The sequence below is a fragment of the Ammospiza caudacuta genome, chromosome 6, assembly GCF_027887145.1.
Source record: "Ammospiza caudacuta isolate bAmmCau1 chromosome 6, bAmmCau1.pri, whole genome shotgun sequence".
NCBI classification, from domain to species: Eukaryota; Metazoa; Chordata; class Aves; order Passeriformes; family Passerellidae; genus Ammospiza; species Ammospiza caudacuta.
In genome coordinates this window covers 19,978,159-19,995,308 of record NC_080598.1, presented here as the reverse complement: position 1 = coordinate 19,995,308, position 17,150 = coordinate 19,978,159, and the positions used below count along the sequence as shown (strand labels likewise).

The window sequence follows — 17,150 nt, the reverse complement described above, 5'->3', positions numbered from 1 at the left end:
AGGGGAAGGGAAGGAGGGAAGAAGGGAGGGGTTTTGGAACTTGGTACATTTCTGAAAGAATGGAACTAGGTGTGTTTTCACCCTCTGCTGGTGTCTGTGCAATATTTGGTATTTGGATGAGGAATGAATACTCATTATTTCCCTGGCTTTTCTCATGTTAATTTCTGTACTTTCACAGAATCATACAATCATTTAGGAAATTTTATCATTGTTTGACCATGCTGCCATATTCACCGCTAAATCATGCCCCCCAAGTGCCACATCCATGTGTTTTTTGAACACTTCCAGGAATGAAGATTCCACTACTTCCCTTGTACCTGTAAGATCTGGAATCATTTTGAATCAAAGCTGTAACAGACTTAGAGTGGATAATTTGGATAACCTCCTTTGTCTAACAGTTTTTATTGAAACCCTCAACTCTCACTAAAGATGTTTTAAATTTGTCCCATCAGCCGCAGATTTTGGTTTTAAAGGCCACTGTAGGCCCCTGATGGTGCTGCAGTGGCAGTTGCGTAGCAAAGCTTTTTTTTGTAAGATTTTTTTTCTCCAGATCATTAGCAGTGCCAGACAGGGATGTTGTCCATAGACAATTACTTTAGCTTGATTTAGGGCACTAAATACGTTGTATCTGTTGTCAAACAAACAGGCCACATTAATCATGGTGCAACAGGACAAAAATCAATGTTCTCCAAATAGAAAAGGGTGACCCAGTAGGGAACTCTGCTATTTCCAGCTTTTTAACAGGTTATTACAGGTAGAAGAGAGTGGTTAAAAAAGATTAAACAGTTTTTTAAAGCCACCATCTACTGGTGACCTTTTTTTTAGTGTCTGAACACAAGAAGGGAATGATTGTTTATCCAAAGAAAGTGTGTTGAATGGAGGTAACAGTCCCTCATGGACTATTCATCCAGTCTTGATACTGGAGCAATGAATTCCTCTTCTGAGAAGCGAGGCCTGTCTGCCTAAGGGTTAGCTTAGTAGAGCAGGCAGTAATTTCCCTTGGCTTCCCCCTCCTCCTTTGGGGCAGAGCCTGCCATCCGAGGTGGAATGCAGTTGCCAGAAAGAGCTCGTGCAGGCACTGGGTGGAGGCTGGCTCAGATGTTTTCAGAGCTGCATGCTGAATGCTCGGTCCTCAGTGGCACAAATGGTCATGGCTCCATGAAGCTCTGTTTGCCACAGATGAGACAGAGGCCCACATCTGTTCTGTGTGCAGACAGGCAGCAGAGGGAAATCAGGCTTACAGGGAGTACATTCTCCCTTAATTTCCTAAAAGAGAGGCAGAGGATATTTTCTCTGTATTAAGGTGAAAGAGGGGAGGAGACCCCTTTTTTGCTTAAAAGAGAGAAAATGTTCCTTGTTATGTTGGTTTCTGTGTTGTGTAACCCTAGGTACACACACACAAGTACGCACTCCTGCATGAAAAGAGCAAACATGCAGAAGAAAGGCCACAAGGGGATGGGCTGTAGAGGTGCTGAAGCTTTCTTCTTGCTCTGAATGCCTGTAAAGCCAAAACCTGAGCTTTCCTTCTTTACCCCATAAGAACTGGGGGCTGTTTTGCTCCTTGTGAAAAATATTTTGCACTCAAAGCAGTTGGAATGGTGTTACTCTATTATTAAAAAGAATACTGCATTTATTGGCAGGACAACATCTTCATGATGAAAATCACCTTGAAAAGGAAAGCATCCCATATCTTTAAGCTATGTCTGGATATCCTGGCTTCTAAAAAATGTTGGGCTCCAAAGCGTGCTTTGCCAATGACCATTTAGCCTTGAACAATCACTAAGTCTGCTTTGTGCTGTAGCTCCTCTGCCTGTAAGATTAAGCTGTCTGCATCCCCCTGCAAAAGCACCAAATCCCTCTGCTGAAAGACACTGACTCTGAAAGAACAAATGACTGTTAATTAAGTTTCATTTTTTATTAGTCGCTATTTTAAAGAAAGGGCACAATGCAGAGCTTCTGCCAAGCCTCCGTGTTCAAAATTAGAAACAGCTGTGGCCTTTGATAAATCTGAGAGGTGGAAGAGAGTGCCTGCAGAGGGGTGAGGTGTTACCAGTGCGTGGGGGCTGAGAATGTGTCTGCATGGACCTTCCCAAATAATAAGACACAGTGACCTCTGGTTCTCACCAGCATCAGGAAAGGGATTGCTCTGGGGTTGTGGCAGCACCTTTCCATCATGCATGCCATCCCAGCACTAGCAGCAGTGGCATGGTTTCAGAGAAGCTCATGAATTATGGGTGATATTTCAGAAGCCAGAGACTAATCACAATGCAGCACTGGGGAGCATTTCGTCGATAACTGTTAATTTCACAAATCATGTTTGACTTTTAGTTTGTGATTTAATTTGTGACAAGGGGCTTTGGTTGAGTAGATTCCTAATGCAACCATGAATCAAATCCTTTTTCCACAGTTTATTTAAGACTGAGAATGATTTTTTAAAAATAATAACAAAAATCTGTTAGCATACGTGTGTTAGCCAAGTAGTCTTTTTCTGTTTATTTTGGTATGGTTCTTTTTGCCAAGATAGTTGGGAGAGGTGGGAATAGCTATGAAATCTATTATTCCATCTCTTTATCCATCATTTTGAGTTGTCTTATTTAGTAAGACTGTGGCCTACACATCTAGGTGTGGGGGGGGAAACAGAGGGCACTGTGGCTCTCTGTAAGTGACATACAGCCTCAGATATATATTGTGTTGGTTAAATGAGCAATATTACTGACAGTTGAATTATTTCATATTTGTTGTATGATCACACTGATGGCCTTCAAGCAAGATTGGGAGTCCACGGTAATAGATAATTTAGAAATAGCTACAGACAATCAATGCCTCCATCTCTCCTATCATATAATGTCAATAGACCAAAACAGCCAGGATGGGGGTTCATCCTCCCTTTTTTAAAGATCAAAATTAATCATAGTAGCCTGGTATGTGGAATGATCAGTGGGCTACCAAAACTTGTGTGTGCACCAGTCAGTTTGACTAAGGAAATGTAGACAGTCAGGAATTTTAGGGAAATACAAATCATAGAATCATAGCAGAATGGATTGGGTTGGAAGGGACCTTAAACATCATCCAGTTCCCCCCCTTCCCTTTAATTAGACCAAGTTGCTCAGAGCCTCACCCAAGCTGATGCTGAACACTTCCAGGATGGGGCATGTACTAAGAGAAGGAGCAAGGCAGTAACAGATAATAACAAAATGTTGGTGTATTCTGTAATATACACTGGAGGGACACACTCCTTGGGTGTTTTCTGCATTGCAGGTGAGCTGTGTGAACCTGGGGGGGATGATCCTCTTTTCTCTGTGCCCTGTATAGAAAAGGTCTTTCCTGAGCTGACCCAACACAGAGTTTTATTTACTGTGTTTTATGCACTACATTCAACTTTTCTTTGGATCATGGAAAAGCAGTTGTCCCCTATTGGAGGAGCTGCTAGCATGGCAAGCTAAGGGCCATCAGACAGTCCACAGGAGATGAAGCTTCCCTCCCCAGAGGGGACTGAGCTGACTGATACAGTTCTGTTGCAGAAGTCCCAATAGGGGTGGCATTATCTGTTTTGATCTCATTTGATTAACTGTTTAGTTTCAGCTGTCAGCACCTTGGTGGGTAGTGGAAATAAAATAGAAAAGAAAATACATACTATAACCACTCCATGCACTTTTCTTTCAGATGGTAATACTGGTATTTCTTGATTCACTTTCCATTGATGTCTGTGTATATATATCTGTAAATTTCTATGTCAAGATGCATACAGATATTTGTGTATATATGTGTGGATTTATGTTGAATGACTTTCAAATCTTCACATTTAAGATTTCAAATTTTATGGCAGCATTTATTTTACATCTCTGTCATCCAGTTTGATCAGCATTTTAAGCAAGAATCTGTTTTGAAAGGAGTGGACACCTGACAATTGTTCTCTGAAGTGTGCCATGCATTCCTCAGCACTTTTTTCAAATATAAGTGCCTTTCTCATCTTTCATCAGTACAATGCTATCACTGGGCAAGTGCCCAAATCTCATTTCAATGTACACAACACACCACCTCCTGATTTCAGAGATGAAGGTGCATCACAATGAGCCAGATACGAAAATTAAAATGTCCTCCTAGCTGTGCACAACTCACGTTTCTGGCTCATACAAAATCAGGTGGCAGCAGCAGTCAAGGACTTACAGCTCTGGTGGTGTCTGCAGAGGCCTTTGTGCTGCCTGTCCTCTCCTGCAGGGTTTTCCTGTAATTCTGTTTATTTTTGTTGAAAACTTACTGTGAGATGCCAGAAGATGCAAAAAGATTTTAAAAAAGTCATGTGTGTTCTTGTTAGTGGTAGGCCAAGACTTTGCCATTCAATCCATCTGCAGGGAAACCTCTCTAAAGTAGAGGGAGAGTTCAGAAAGTCAGAGTGGCTCTAAAGGCTCAGCACTGAAAATTAATTTTATGGTAGATGTGCACCTTGGGAGTGAAGCTGTGGGATGTCAAGTGCTGTGATACAGGGAAAGAAAATAAAACAGGATTGGAAGGCAGAATAGCATTCTACCTGAGCCTTGATTAGACTAAGGAAAATATTTGTAACCAGCTACTTTGACTCCCTTTTCTTCTGCTGTTGACTTGTTTTAGGACTGTCTGGAATGACTAGCATGTGTAGCCAGAACAAATCCAGCCAGTGGTAGGAGTGGAGGGTGTGACCACTCACTCGCAAGAGGAACACCAAGCCTGGCACAAAGCAGGGCCTGCAGAGCTGCTGGTGGCGATTAATGCTGCACCCTGTGCAACAAAGTCTTAATAAGCACTGCCCAAAAGCCTGACTGTATCCTCTGCTCACTGACATGTGTGCTTGGATACCATCCAGGCCGTGATGCTGGGCATGGGGAAAAGCAAGCCCATAGTGGAGCAATTCTCTGACATGAGTAATTCTGTGAGATGTTGCTTCAGAGCCACAGTACATTGTCATGCCTGACTTCTCTTTTAGACTTTGATAGGCAGTGTTGTGTGTGTATGGGTCCTGGTTTTTACACCAAAAGCCACTTAGCTCTGAAGAAGAAAGCCCTGAAGTGTAAAGTCACTAACAGAATTGCAGCAGTGACCTGATGAGTGTTGTCTCAGCTCTGCCCATCCTGTGCTGAGGATCCCTCTAGCTAAATCCATTCCATATCATGTGCCCATACAGGATGGATGCTGCAGTGCCTTGGCATCCATGACTATACACTGTGAGGGTACTGCTCAAAACACCTTTCATCCCAAATTAATCAAAGGTACAGAGCACAGCAGCATAATCTCTTACTACCTCTTTTCCCCAAAAGCCCCAACCTGTTCATGCCCAAATGTAACCAGCAATCAAATACAATGTCCATTCAAACATGCAAACTGGAGTTAAAATTGTCTTTTAGAAAACAGAAATCTAACACATGCACATTTTCTTGCAGGCAAGAGGGGAAGAAAAAATACAGAGCTCCTGGCCCAGTGCCAAATAAGGGTTTAAAAATTCATGCCCGCCATAAGAATTTATATAACTTCTGAATAATTTATAGGCTGTGCCAATAACAAGAGGCTTCATATCTGATAGAGATTATTTAATCAATAGTAAATAGTGCAGAGAAAAAGCTGTCAAAGAAATACAGAGCATGTCAGCCTGGGCAACTTTTAACCTCTTCCCTGCCATATATATGTTCAACCATATATATGTATGGAAGGACATTTTGCAAGTAGGGTGGTAGCCTGGAAGGAGAATGATCAGTTCTTTTTTCTTCTAGAGGCTTTCTTTGTTGGTCTCTTGTTCCCTAAGACAGGTCCCTTTGAAATGTAGTGAGCTTTCTAGCTCTTAAAGTAATTAGTCACAAGGAGTAGCCAGTTTCTTGTGAATCATCTGCCAGGTTAACTGTGAGATGGCCCATGGTTCATCAAGGTTGTGGCAGTGCTAACCCTTCCATTTGTGGTGCAGCCACTCCAGTCTGTGTTTAATTCTGGGGCAAAACTTAAGAGAGTTTTACAGCTGTTGGCACAGCAAACATCAGGACAGACGAGAACTAAAGACTTATCTGTCTTTATGATGGAGATTCCTGCCTGATGTTTTATGTCTTTGAGTGTATCTCTTTCTATATAACTGCAGCTGGGTTTTGCATCTTGCTGGAGTGTATGGCTGAAGCCATAAATCTTAAAAACTAACAAGGGCTGTGTGGATATCTAGTGAAATTCTAGCATAGTTAAAGCTCTAGGACATTGCTCAGTGATGTGTGATGGTACCCAGTGGTACATTCAGGCTTACATAGAAGAGCAACTTGAAAACCTACTTGTTTAGGTTAAGAAAAGTTGTGCTTTATATGTGTAAATGTCATATCACTTAATAAAAAATGAATTATTAACTGTTTTCCTAACAGACAGCTAATTGCAAGCACTGATGGACAAACCTTCTATTACCTAACTAAAACAAGATGTGTGAATGCTCCATCCTAGAGCATTAGAGAGTGTTTCTTGGTAATCCTAATTTTTTTGCATTTATAATACTTATCTGAAATACTTTGTGTTTCAGCATGAGCTTTCATCTCGAGATCTCTCCATTTAACACTTTTATAATAATAAATACATAATTGGTGTAGCTGTTAGTATCTTGTAAATTGTCCTGAGAAAACAAGAGCTGCATACCCCCCTAATGGGCTGCTGCAGGCAATCCCATCTGGCAAGAATTTTAGCATTTCACACCATTTTTGCTACTGGCTAAAAGACAGTTTTTCATTCTTTACAGATCATAACTGATGTGTTTGTTTGCATTTGGGGTTTTTGTTGTTATTTTGCCAGAAGTATCTGGTAGTGCTTGGTCCTGGTGTTCTCCATGCCAGTGAGTCTTTCTTTAACAGCATTTTTCCTGGCATTGCTCAGAGCCAGCCTGTTTCTTTAGTTACAATCCTGATTTGGAGGTAGCATGTAGCTGCCTTGCTAGTGAGGGCTCTCTGAGTTATTCTTCAAAGCTCCCTAGGGCATGGGCAAAGGTACCTCTTAAGAAGTTGTGGCACAGTCCACCAGATGGAAAGGAGAAATAACCACAAAAAGTGTCCTTTTTTATGTTTTAAGTGATAGGACTGTAGTGCAACAGCAACCTATCTAATCATGAAGAAGTCCTTGCTGTACTGGCACTGGATAAGAATGGGACAGTACCAGTTTACAATCTCGCACACAAAGCAACTGTTGGGAATGGGAAGTCCAAGCTGCTGTCAAGCATCACAGCAAAAACCAGCCTTCAGAAAGGAGCTGATGAGAACTGATGATGTACTATTTTGGCTCCTGAAAGAATAAATAAAATTAACCAAAAAGAAAAAAGCCTAGGATTATTCTAAGCTTGCATCTCTGATTATTTGTAATGGGTCATTTGAGGTTAGGAACTCAGAATCTTTTATTGAGAAGGTGGAGATGATGGGATGCAGATGGAAAGATGGTAAAAGGGATGAGATGCTGCTGGATGCAATCTCTCTGCTCATCTCCAATCAGCACAATTATTCTTGTATTTAGTATTCAGCTTCTTTGCTTTTAAAGAGGAAAGTCTTTTCTCCTTCAAGCATTGAAACTCAACTAGAGATTTTTAGTTTCATGTCTTGGCTTGTAGCAGGGACATGAGAAAATAATGCAAGATGCAAACCTTGGTGTGTACAAAAGTGAGCTGCAGCCTGTGAGAATATCTGCAATCTCCTAGAGAATATATCCAGTGAGGAAAAAGTAATTGAGACTTTATTTTTAACATACACTTGCCTTCATATTGAGTTGCAGAACCCTGCTGTTTTCTGGCTTTTTCAGTGTCCTCACAGGCAAAGGGGAAATTGGGGGATAGCATGGAGTAGAAGGCACAAGGGACCACAGGTGCTAATCCCAGCTCTGATACTGGCTGACTGTACCCTGGACAAGTCACTTGGCTTCACAGTTCCCTATCAGTAAAGAAAAGGAGGTTAACACTTGTCAAAACTTGTTTCTCTCATGTGAAATGCAAGGTTCGGAAGAGTTAGGGTGTGTCCAGAGCATCCAACATGTGAGAGCTAGGTGCTCTGGCAGAGTCTTTTGTCCTAACATAGCTCCTGTCTGTATCATCACAGCATGTAGTGTGCACACTGCCTGCCAGACACTGGGTCTCTCCTTTCCCTGAACCTTCTTGCAATGGTTGTTGCAGGAGGTGCCACATATATTCACAGGTTTTCTTACGTTTTTACCATGGGAAGAAAGACTGATGCTGTTAATCTTACATAGACAAAATAAAAAAACCCCAAAACTTAATTCACCAATAAGTTGCTTTTCATCTCTAAATGTAATAGGAGAGAAGTTCTGGTTACTCTTCTGGGATTTTCAGAACTTGCTTGCTTGCTTAGAATAAATTGGAAAAGTAGTACTATAATGAAGTGAAAACCTGTCATACCTGGGAAAGATAAAAGGAAAGACAGACTCATGAAAATGCTTCTTAGTGTTTTTCTTCCCTACAGGCTACATATTATTTACCTTCTCCCAGATCCTCCAAGAGCTGGCATTAGCATACTTCCAATGCTGTAGCACTTTGCCAAAGTAAAGAAATTTAGATGCTGATGTGAACACAGAAGATTTGGATTCTTTTCTCTGCCATGGATTCAGGAAAGATGTAGTGTCTGTGTGCCTTATTTTCCAACCCGGGGAATAACGTTCTTCCTTTGCTTTGCTTTTTCTGTTTGGCTTTTCAGAGTGTTTATTCTCTTCTGTAAAGTCATAGGCACACTCTCACACACAGAGATGGGTAGATACAGACATGCAGCACTTAGTGGGGTTTGTGTAGCTATCCAGTGGTGCTTAGAACCAGTGCAACACTTGGAAATGTTTAAACCCCTCTTGTCGGCCTGTTTGGAAAGAACAAGTGTACTACTACTGTGCCATGTCCTGTGCCAGCAGAATGTTGGCTTGCACAGAGATAGGGGCAGGTGCTGAATTATGCCCTTGTTTAACAGAAAATCTCCTAGCTGGGGGCTCTCCTAGAAAAATGCACAAGGTACTGGAGGGAATAGGGCTGGCAGATAACAACCTGAGCTCACAAATCCTAGCTGCAGCTTAGCCACATAGTGCTTGTGGAATGATCCCTGCAGCATTTCTTTCTTGCACTCAAGCACTGAGGAATGTGTTTGTCGTCCTTCTCACTCATGTCACGTTGGGGGCTTTGTCAGATCAGAATACATCATCTCTCATGCTGCTCGGTGTCCCTTGACTTGTCATAGGCACAAATCTTTTTCAAATGCTCTCCCCTGTTCATTTCCATTATTATATCTAGTGCTTCTAGGTGGCAAGCAAAAAATGAATAACCTTGTAAATGTTCCCTGTCTTTCAATTTGTTTTATTTTTCATACAACGTGTCAGTGCATTTTTGTTGAATGTTTTTAATAAGATGAAGTTGATGAAAATAAATTGCTTCACAGTTCCTGCTGTGGGTGACAGAAATGCTGGGTCTGTATTTTTCAAAAACTGTTTGTTTGAAGCCAGTGTGGAGGGTTTTCTGTGTCTGTAACTGCAGTCATCTTTGTAAGATATCTCCCAGAAAAAAAGCAGCTAGCAATTTGAATTTTGGGGGCAAGATGCATTGCTGTATCCAGCTTCTTCTGGGCACAGTGAGACAACAAGCTGTTAAGTAGAATTTTAGGATTGATTCTGTGCCAGAATTGGGTCTGCCATATTGGATAGTTAGCCATATCTGTCTCTAATATGAGAGGGAGAATGAATTCCACAGCAAACCTTCTTACCAGACTGTCTGTTAGCCAAGGCTTAGGAACCAAGGATTGACAGTGTGGACACCCCAGTGCCCGTGGCTGCTGCATATCAGCTTTCTTCTGTGTTTGAATGACTTGCTCAAAAAATGTCATGTCTATAAACAGTGCTGTCCAAATTACCAGGGTGTACCCAGCAGACAGTTGGGCAACTACCCATCTGTTGAGAAAGAAGATAACCCACACATTCCAAATGGGATTTTCAAGTTAAGATTTTTCTCTTTTTTAACTGATTTTAATTTTAAAAAGTCAATATTGCTATGTTTCTTGTAGCTGTTTTGACTTTGATTGAAAAATGCAAAAGTGCAATTTTAATTCCCTCAAGTTCATGATTTTATGGTTTTGTCCATTTTTTGGTACTTATTTAGCTGGCAAGACAATACCAATGTCTGTCTTTCTGTAAGTCAGGGAAGTGCTTTCTCCTTCTGCTAGCTGAGAGCTGACACATGGAAGTTACACAGGAGATGATGATGGACCAGGAGCTCAGGTCCATCTTTTGCAACTTCAAGGCTGATGCCATTATCATTGAGCAAGCTTTACTTTCCTCACAACTGCTTTTAGTCCTTCTATTGTCCTAGGTTTTTGGAAACATTGAAAACAGGGCTAATTAAGACCCCCAATTTATATTAATTTTCCCCACTTTTCATTTCAAATTCAGAAATTTCCTTGGAGATTATGCTGCTTGAGGTACAGAAAATTTTGACAGTATCCTGGATTAATTATTCTTCATTGTCTATTCAAATTTGAGGAGTTTCATTTTGGTAGTAAAAGTATTGTGCTGTAAAGCAGAGGGTTGAGAGATCATGGTGCACATACAGTTCAGTGTGGTCTGCAGCACTCTTGGGAGGCAGGGACTGAGAAGTACACTCCAACTTGTTTATTTTTAAAGGATTCCATTGATGGTGCTCCTGCCACTTCCCTGGGAAAACTGTCACTCCCACTATTAGGCAACATCTCCAGAGATTTATACAGTTTTCCTTTGCTTGGCTGCCTTTCACTAGCCCTATTTAAAACAGCAAGGTAGTCCATCCTTGGCAAGTCCCTTCCTTCCAGAAGGTTTCACTCTTCACTCTATGACTGCCAGGAGTGCTGTATAAGGTCAGGAGTTTCCCTTCCTGCTCCTAGGCCCCCTTTGTGCCACATGTATTCACTCAGTGCCACATTTTTCACCTGTGAGTTGCAAGGCCAGGCAGCTGCTCCAGCCAATCACTGCTGTTCAGCAGCAAAAGCTAAGCTTTTATAGAGACTGCACACACATGTAGTTCTTTTTTTGTTTGTTTGTTTTTTTAATATTGTACATTGTTCACCTTTTCTTAAGTCATTGTGGTTTGTTGACATCTGTCTGGTTCTGACTGCAGCTTTGCCACTGCAGCTGTTTTATGAAAGAATTTTCAGCTTGGTTAAAGGACCTGAGGCTTCTTGGTCAAGAGTCTTACTCCACTGTAGCCTTGAGACCTGCTTTGGAAGCTTATACTTGATTATTCTCTGCTTCCCATCCTGGTCTTTGGAGTAATTTTTAGCTTCCTGATTAGGTCTTGCTATGCCATTGGACACTGAATCCAACAATGGCAGGTCTGAAGTTTGCAGAACCACTGTTAAACATATTAACTCCTGTTTTTAAAATGCCAGTTCTCTTCCACTGTTATTTCTGGAAGTGCTCCCCTTGACTACGTATAAACAGAAGTGTTTGTCTATAACTGTGTGAGTGTGAGGGGGTTGGTGTGATCATGTACTTAAAAAATCCTGACTTTGTGTTTTTCTAGGTATTTGGTGCTAGAACATGTGTCAGGTGGGGAGCTCTTCGACTATCTCGTAAAAAAGGGAAGATTGACACCAAAAGAAGCCAGGAAGTTCTTCCGACAAATCATCTCTGCTTTAGACTTTTGCCACAGTCACTCAATATGGTGAGTACAGCCATTTCCAATGGGAGTTCCCTGCTACAATAAAGGGATCTTACCTTGATACTTTTAATTTTAAGTAACTGATGTTGTAAAGCTCTAAATCATTGGGTAAAGTGCTGATGTATTTTTGAATTCTTGTCCATGTGTGAGACAGTGTACCAGTCACAGACAGACTTCTCATGGAAAAGACTGTCTGTCATTTTTCACTGGAGAAGAATTAATTTGCAGGGAAGGCTTTAAACAGGAAAACCAAAACCACCGAGGAAAAAGAATTTCATTTCCATAATTTTTGTGGCACTTAGTAATAACTAAGAACTCCATACACTGTATCTAAATGAATCCCTGAAGAAACCTGGGACAACTGCAAATACAGCAAAGTCATTTTATGGTTCCCTTCAGTTTTTGGAAACCTGCTGGCTTTTGGCAACCTTTACTGAGTCCCCTCTGGGCATTTGAGTCACTGTTGCCTTTAATTTCCTTTCCAGTAGGGAAGAATTTTCTTACTGACTCCATCATATTATTTAACCATGGAGTGTGGTTTAACCTGTGCTTTCAGGTACTGTTTTATATTGGACCAGTTTCTCTTTCATCTTCAGCAAGTTGAGATAACTTAAATTATACTGAAATCAAGTTGTTGCAATCAGTCTGAGCACAAGAGTTTCTGTACAGCTGCTGACCCATAACTGCCTGCTCATTGCTCACAAATGCAGCTCCTTGCATTTGGATTGGCTGGGGGAGAACATTTACATTTTATGTCTGCATGGCTGCTTCTCCAAAGCCACAGCCAGCCACAGATCCCCCACTCCAGGAGGCCAAGGGCCACTCAGAGGTACTGCAGTAGCTGGATTTGCATAATCACTGTGTGCTTACTTCTCAGTAGCCATGCAGGGATTTTCTGTACCCCCAGTTCTGTGCTGAAAAGTCACAAACCAGATGGCCACAGTGAAAATGGATGTTTAAATATTTAACTTGGTCTTCTAGCCCCCTCCCCCTACATCTCTGAGTCATTTCAGCAGGAAACAGTGATCTGTAGGAGAACATATTTCTAAGAAATGGAGAGGGAAAGAAGAGCCTTTCTTGAGGATATATTAAGAAGAGTATACTGTATAAGAAGAGTACAGCAGCATACTCTTAGCAGAAGAGGCAGTTCAAAGGTGGTGGATCTGGGTGAGAAGGTCCTGGGGACAATGCCTACCTGACACAGGAAGGGTTACAATAGTCAAAGAAATTCCCAGAGAAGCCAAGAACAGGTTGTATGCCCTAACTAGAGGATCTAAGTTTTCTCTGTTGGCAGTGACCTCTGACCAGTTTTATTCTGTGAATTCCAGTTTTTCCTCCCTGCTATTCAACTACACTGAGTGATCACAACCTCCTTAGAACCAGCATGAGCCTTGGCAGGTTGTAGATCTGTTATTTTTTAGGTACACTGGGCAGTGTAACCACTGGTGGATTGAATACATACATGTTTCTATTCCCTACTTGGCTTAATACTTAAGGAATCCAATCCATCAACACTCAAAAATGTTTAAGTGCAGCTGAAGAGAAATTATTTATTCTTCCAAATGAATATTCCAGAGAAATCAGAATCTCCATTGGGAGAGAAGTTCCTACTAAAACATGCACATACCTGCTAGTCCTTTGGACTTGTGGATCCCTCTGGATCTGGGAGACTAACAAACTGAGGATCATGGTGAGGCCATCAGACAGACTGATAGACAGACTAGCACCTCTGTAGGTTTAATACTCTGTGATATTTTCTAGGCAGATGCATGTCTATCTTGAGGAATCCATTTTCCTCTGTTAAACATACTGGATTGTGGGCAGTAGTCTCGTTGGACAGTAAATCCCATTCCTTGCTAACTCCCACCAGACAAGCATCTAGTGCTGGCTAAGTTAGCAGTAAATCATAAGCTCTGCCCCCAGGTCACTCTGTGTGGTCTGTGTTCTATTCTGTGCTATATTCTGGACAGTTATCAGAAAATCAGAGCATGCATAAATATATATGTGAGTGTAAAACTTAATGTGCTTTCCTAAGCAATGAAGCCTGACCTTGTCCTGTCGTGGGGTAGTGAAATGACAAATCATCTCATCAGCCAGGTTATCCAGTTATGACCACATTGAAAAATGAAAGCTTCTGCTTTGGTTAATGACTAAATGTGGGTGCCTCCAGCCTACTGGCAGAATAGATTGATAGCCTGGTGTCCCCATACCCATATAATAGTCCCATCTTCTTCCTGTACATCCCAAAACACTGGGAAATACCTGTGGCTTACTTTAACAGCAGCATGTAACCACATTCAGCATTCACTGAATGCATTGATACACCAGTATTCCTGAACCAAAGATTCAGAAAGGATTCCCCAGTCCCCCTCCCATCAGTAAAAAGCTTCTGCTGCTACTGTGTGGAGAGATCATCTTTGTCTGAGAGGTATTTTCAAACAAGCAGCTGAGAAAAGGAAGCAGAATAGGTGTGGAGCTTGTGTCTGTTTTTTATTTTAAAAATGTGCTTCCTGTTCTTACTTTATTTACTGGAAGCAGTGGGGCAATATTTGGTGAGTTTCACTCTGTGGTGCAGTCACTTACAGGGCTTTGCGGTGCAGGTTGGCCATGCGGGAACGCTCATGAGTAAGGCGCTGTCGGGTTCTCTGAGGACATTTGTGTGGACATGGCACGGTGCCACGCCAGGGACCCAGGGGCACGAGTGGCACCACGCAGGGACATCACATGGTAGCACATCTGTGCTACCTCGCTGCCTTCCCCGAGCTGGCAAGCGCCTGGCTCCGTGATGCGGCATTGCTGCTTCTCCTCCCAGCCCTTCCCTGCGCTCCCGGGCTCCGCACCGCGCCGCAGTGCCTGGAGCGGCCGCGCCGAGCAGGGAATGCATGGCACAGAGCCTGAGCTTCCCGGACGTCTAAGTGAGGCCATCCCAGACTGGCCATCCCAGAATCTCCATTGGGAGGTTCTCTTTGGACATAACCGATGGGTTTGCCTAAGCTGCCATTCACCTCGTACTTGGGTGTCTGCTCTCCCACATTCTGTGCCTTTCGGGTACCTCGGGTACCCCGAACCAGCAGCCTCTTTTGAATGCGGGGTATTCAGCCCCTCTCTGCTGCTTGGGTGCCCGGCTGTGTTCCCTGCGGGGGTCCGTGTGTGAGCGCCCCCGGGGCGGGGTGCCAGGCTCTCTCTCTGCCGCTCGGTTTCCCCGGGAAGAGCCCGCTCCCTGTGTCTGTGGGGAATGCTGCAGCGCCGGGCGGGGCGGGCTGCCGGCCGCCTCATTGGCTGGCCGTGACATCACCGGCGCGAGCCGCCATTGGCGCCGCGCGGCCCCTGCCCCGCCGCGCGCCCGCGGCCTGGCCCGGCTCCGCTCCCCCGTCTGCGGCTCGCGAGCTGACAAATAAAAATATGATTACAGAAAATGCCCCGTGGCAAGCCTTATTATGGCTTCAGAGATAACAGATAATGCCAATTACTGCGCGGGGCAGTGGTGACATTGAGAGGAAATCCCCTGCGGTAATGAGCAGGGAGGTGATTATTTAATTTTATTTTTTATTTTGGTTGCGTTTCATTCTGTGTTTCTATTTATTTTTTTTTCCGTGAGCGCGCACAAGAGGAGTTAAGGCAGGTTCTTTATGAATATTGATAAATGACAATTACGAGGGCCCTTTCTGCTCGCCTTGCCCGGGGCTGTGCTTGTTTGAGCGGAGCCGGGGAGGGCTGTGAGGGATGCGGTGTCCGTGGTGTGTGCTGCGTGGGCACGGCCGTGTGTCTGTCACTCGCAGGGCTGGGACAGCAATTACAGCCTGCCCTGGCTCGGCCTCGTGTTCGTCCCTCCGTGCCGGGAGGGGAAGGCTCCCCACAAAACAGCGCTGCAAGATTTCACAGCGCTGCTGCCAAAGTGTCTGGTATATTCCTGCCGGCAGGAGCTGCAGAGCGCTGTCAGTAAGGGAAGCAAGGCTTTTAGGGAGAAATCTGGGGTGTCTCTGAGAAATGGAGAGAGCTGAAGGATGCCAGCTGCCATGTTCTGCCGTGTAGTGCCACCCTCTCAGAACTCCCACTCTCCCCTGCTTCATCCCTAAGGAGCGTGCTGGGATGTTCTGCAGGGAGGGTCTCTCAAATGCTGAAGACTGCAGCACATGGGCACTTTGAAATCCTGACTCAAGGCCTCCAGATATGAAACTGGTCTAGAAATGGGGGAATTTAGTAAGATTGCTTGCTGGCTTGTTGCTTTGTTTTGTTTTTCTGGTACTTCAGTGTTCAAGTTTTCTTCCAGGCCGTCAGAAGTAAGAAAGGTGCATTTTTACTCTGTTGAAAGCTCGCCATTCATTACCTGAATCCAGAAGTTTCAGTTCTGTGCTCAAGACTCACTGTAAAACGGTGAGGCATTTTCAGATATCCCTTGTATAGAGAACCAGAGAAAAGCCATCAAATGCAGCAGCTGCAATGCCAAAGGCAAACTTACCAGCTCAGCTAAAGTCAGGGAACATGTATTTTTGTAAGTTTTCTTCTTTATGTAAGAAACTGGAAACTCAAAAACGGCATAGTCTTACTGTAAGCATAACCAGGTAACATTTTCTGGGAAGTGCAGCAGTGGTGATCAGACCTGACAGGCTGTTCTGGCTTTGAAATACATGAATAGATGCTTTGAGGAGAGGTTGGCAGGGAGAAACAATATATTTTAGTGGATCAATGGAAATAATTGTTTAAAAGCAAGCAGCATTTGATGCATACAAACCTTTCCCCAGGCCTCCTAGTATGTTTATAGATGTTGTCCTTTTTCCTAGCTATAATTATATTTACTTGTTCTGCAGAATTCTGTGAAAACTTACTAAATTTGAGCATAGCAACCATGGCTATAAACCAAGAATCTTCTGTAGGTAGATGCAACTTACATGTTTGGATATTATTTGCAGAAAAAAGCAAGAGAAAATAAGATCAAAGGCTTTTTCTGCTCATGAAATTGAAAATAATGCTTCTCATACTATTAATTGTTACTCATAAGGTATTTGCAGCATATCAGGCACTTTAAGAGGCATACTGCAGAACAATTATTCTGTGGCCTGGCCCTTCTGGGAGTTTGAGGTCAGTAAGAAAAGCATTTGCAAAGTAGCCAACAATTTGATTAGTACAAATGACCTGCAACTACTCCAATTAAGAGGTTTCTTGGGTTAGAAATCTGTGACCTACAATGAATTGTCATAGAAACTGATGCGAACGTTTCAGCTCAAACATCACCTTAAAATAATGGCTCCGTTTGTCATCTCATGCCAGGTGACAGCTCCTTTGAATCCAAGATCTAGAGTCTGTCCCTACACCAGAATTCTTCTGGCAGCCCTGGGTGACAGGCCGAGCGTGTTTCTCCTTCAGTTGCTGCAGTACAGGTACAGGGATATTCTCAGAGCAGGAGGATGGACTGGAAAAGCACCGGAGCGAGCTAAAGGAACTGTCTGAACAGCATCTCTGGCTGTGACTAGCAAACAAGCCTGGCCAGTGTGGAAGTGGGAAT

General features: G+C 43.1%; 1 protein-coding gene across 3 annotated transcripts in view; it reads left to right on the top strand.

Annotated features, from left to right (window-relative positions):
• BRSK2 (BR serine/threonine kinase 2) overlaps positions 1 to 17,150 on the top strand; it is a 302,408-nt gene that overhangs the window by 200,027 nt on the left and 85,231 nt on the right. For all 3 annotated transcript variants that reach the window (XM_058806653.1, XM_058806651.1, XM_058806650.1), the window contains exon 4: positions 11,510 to 11,650. In XM_058806653.1, coding sequence (XP_058662636.1) covers positions 11,510 to 11,650 — 141 coding nt within the window. The remainder of the gene's footprint in view (positions 1 to 11,509; positions 11,651 to 17,150) is intronic.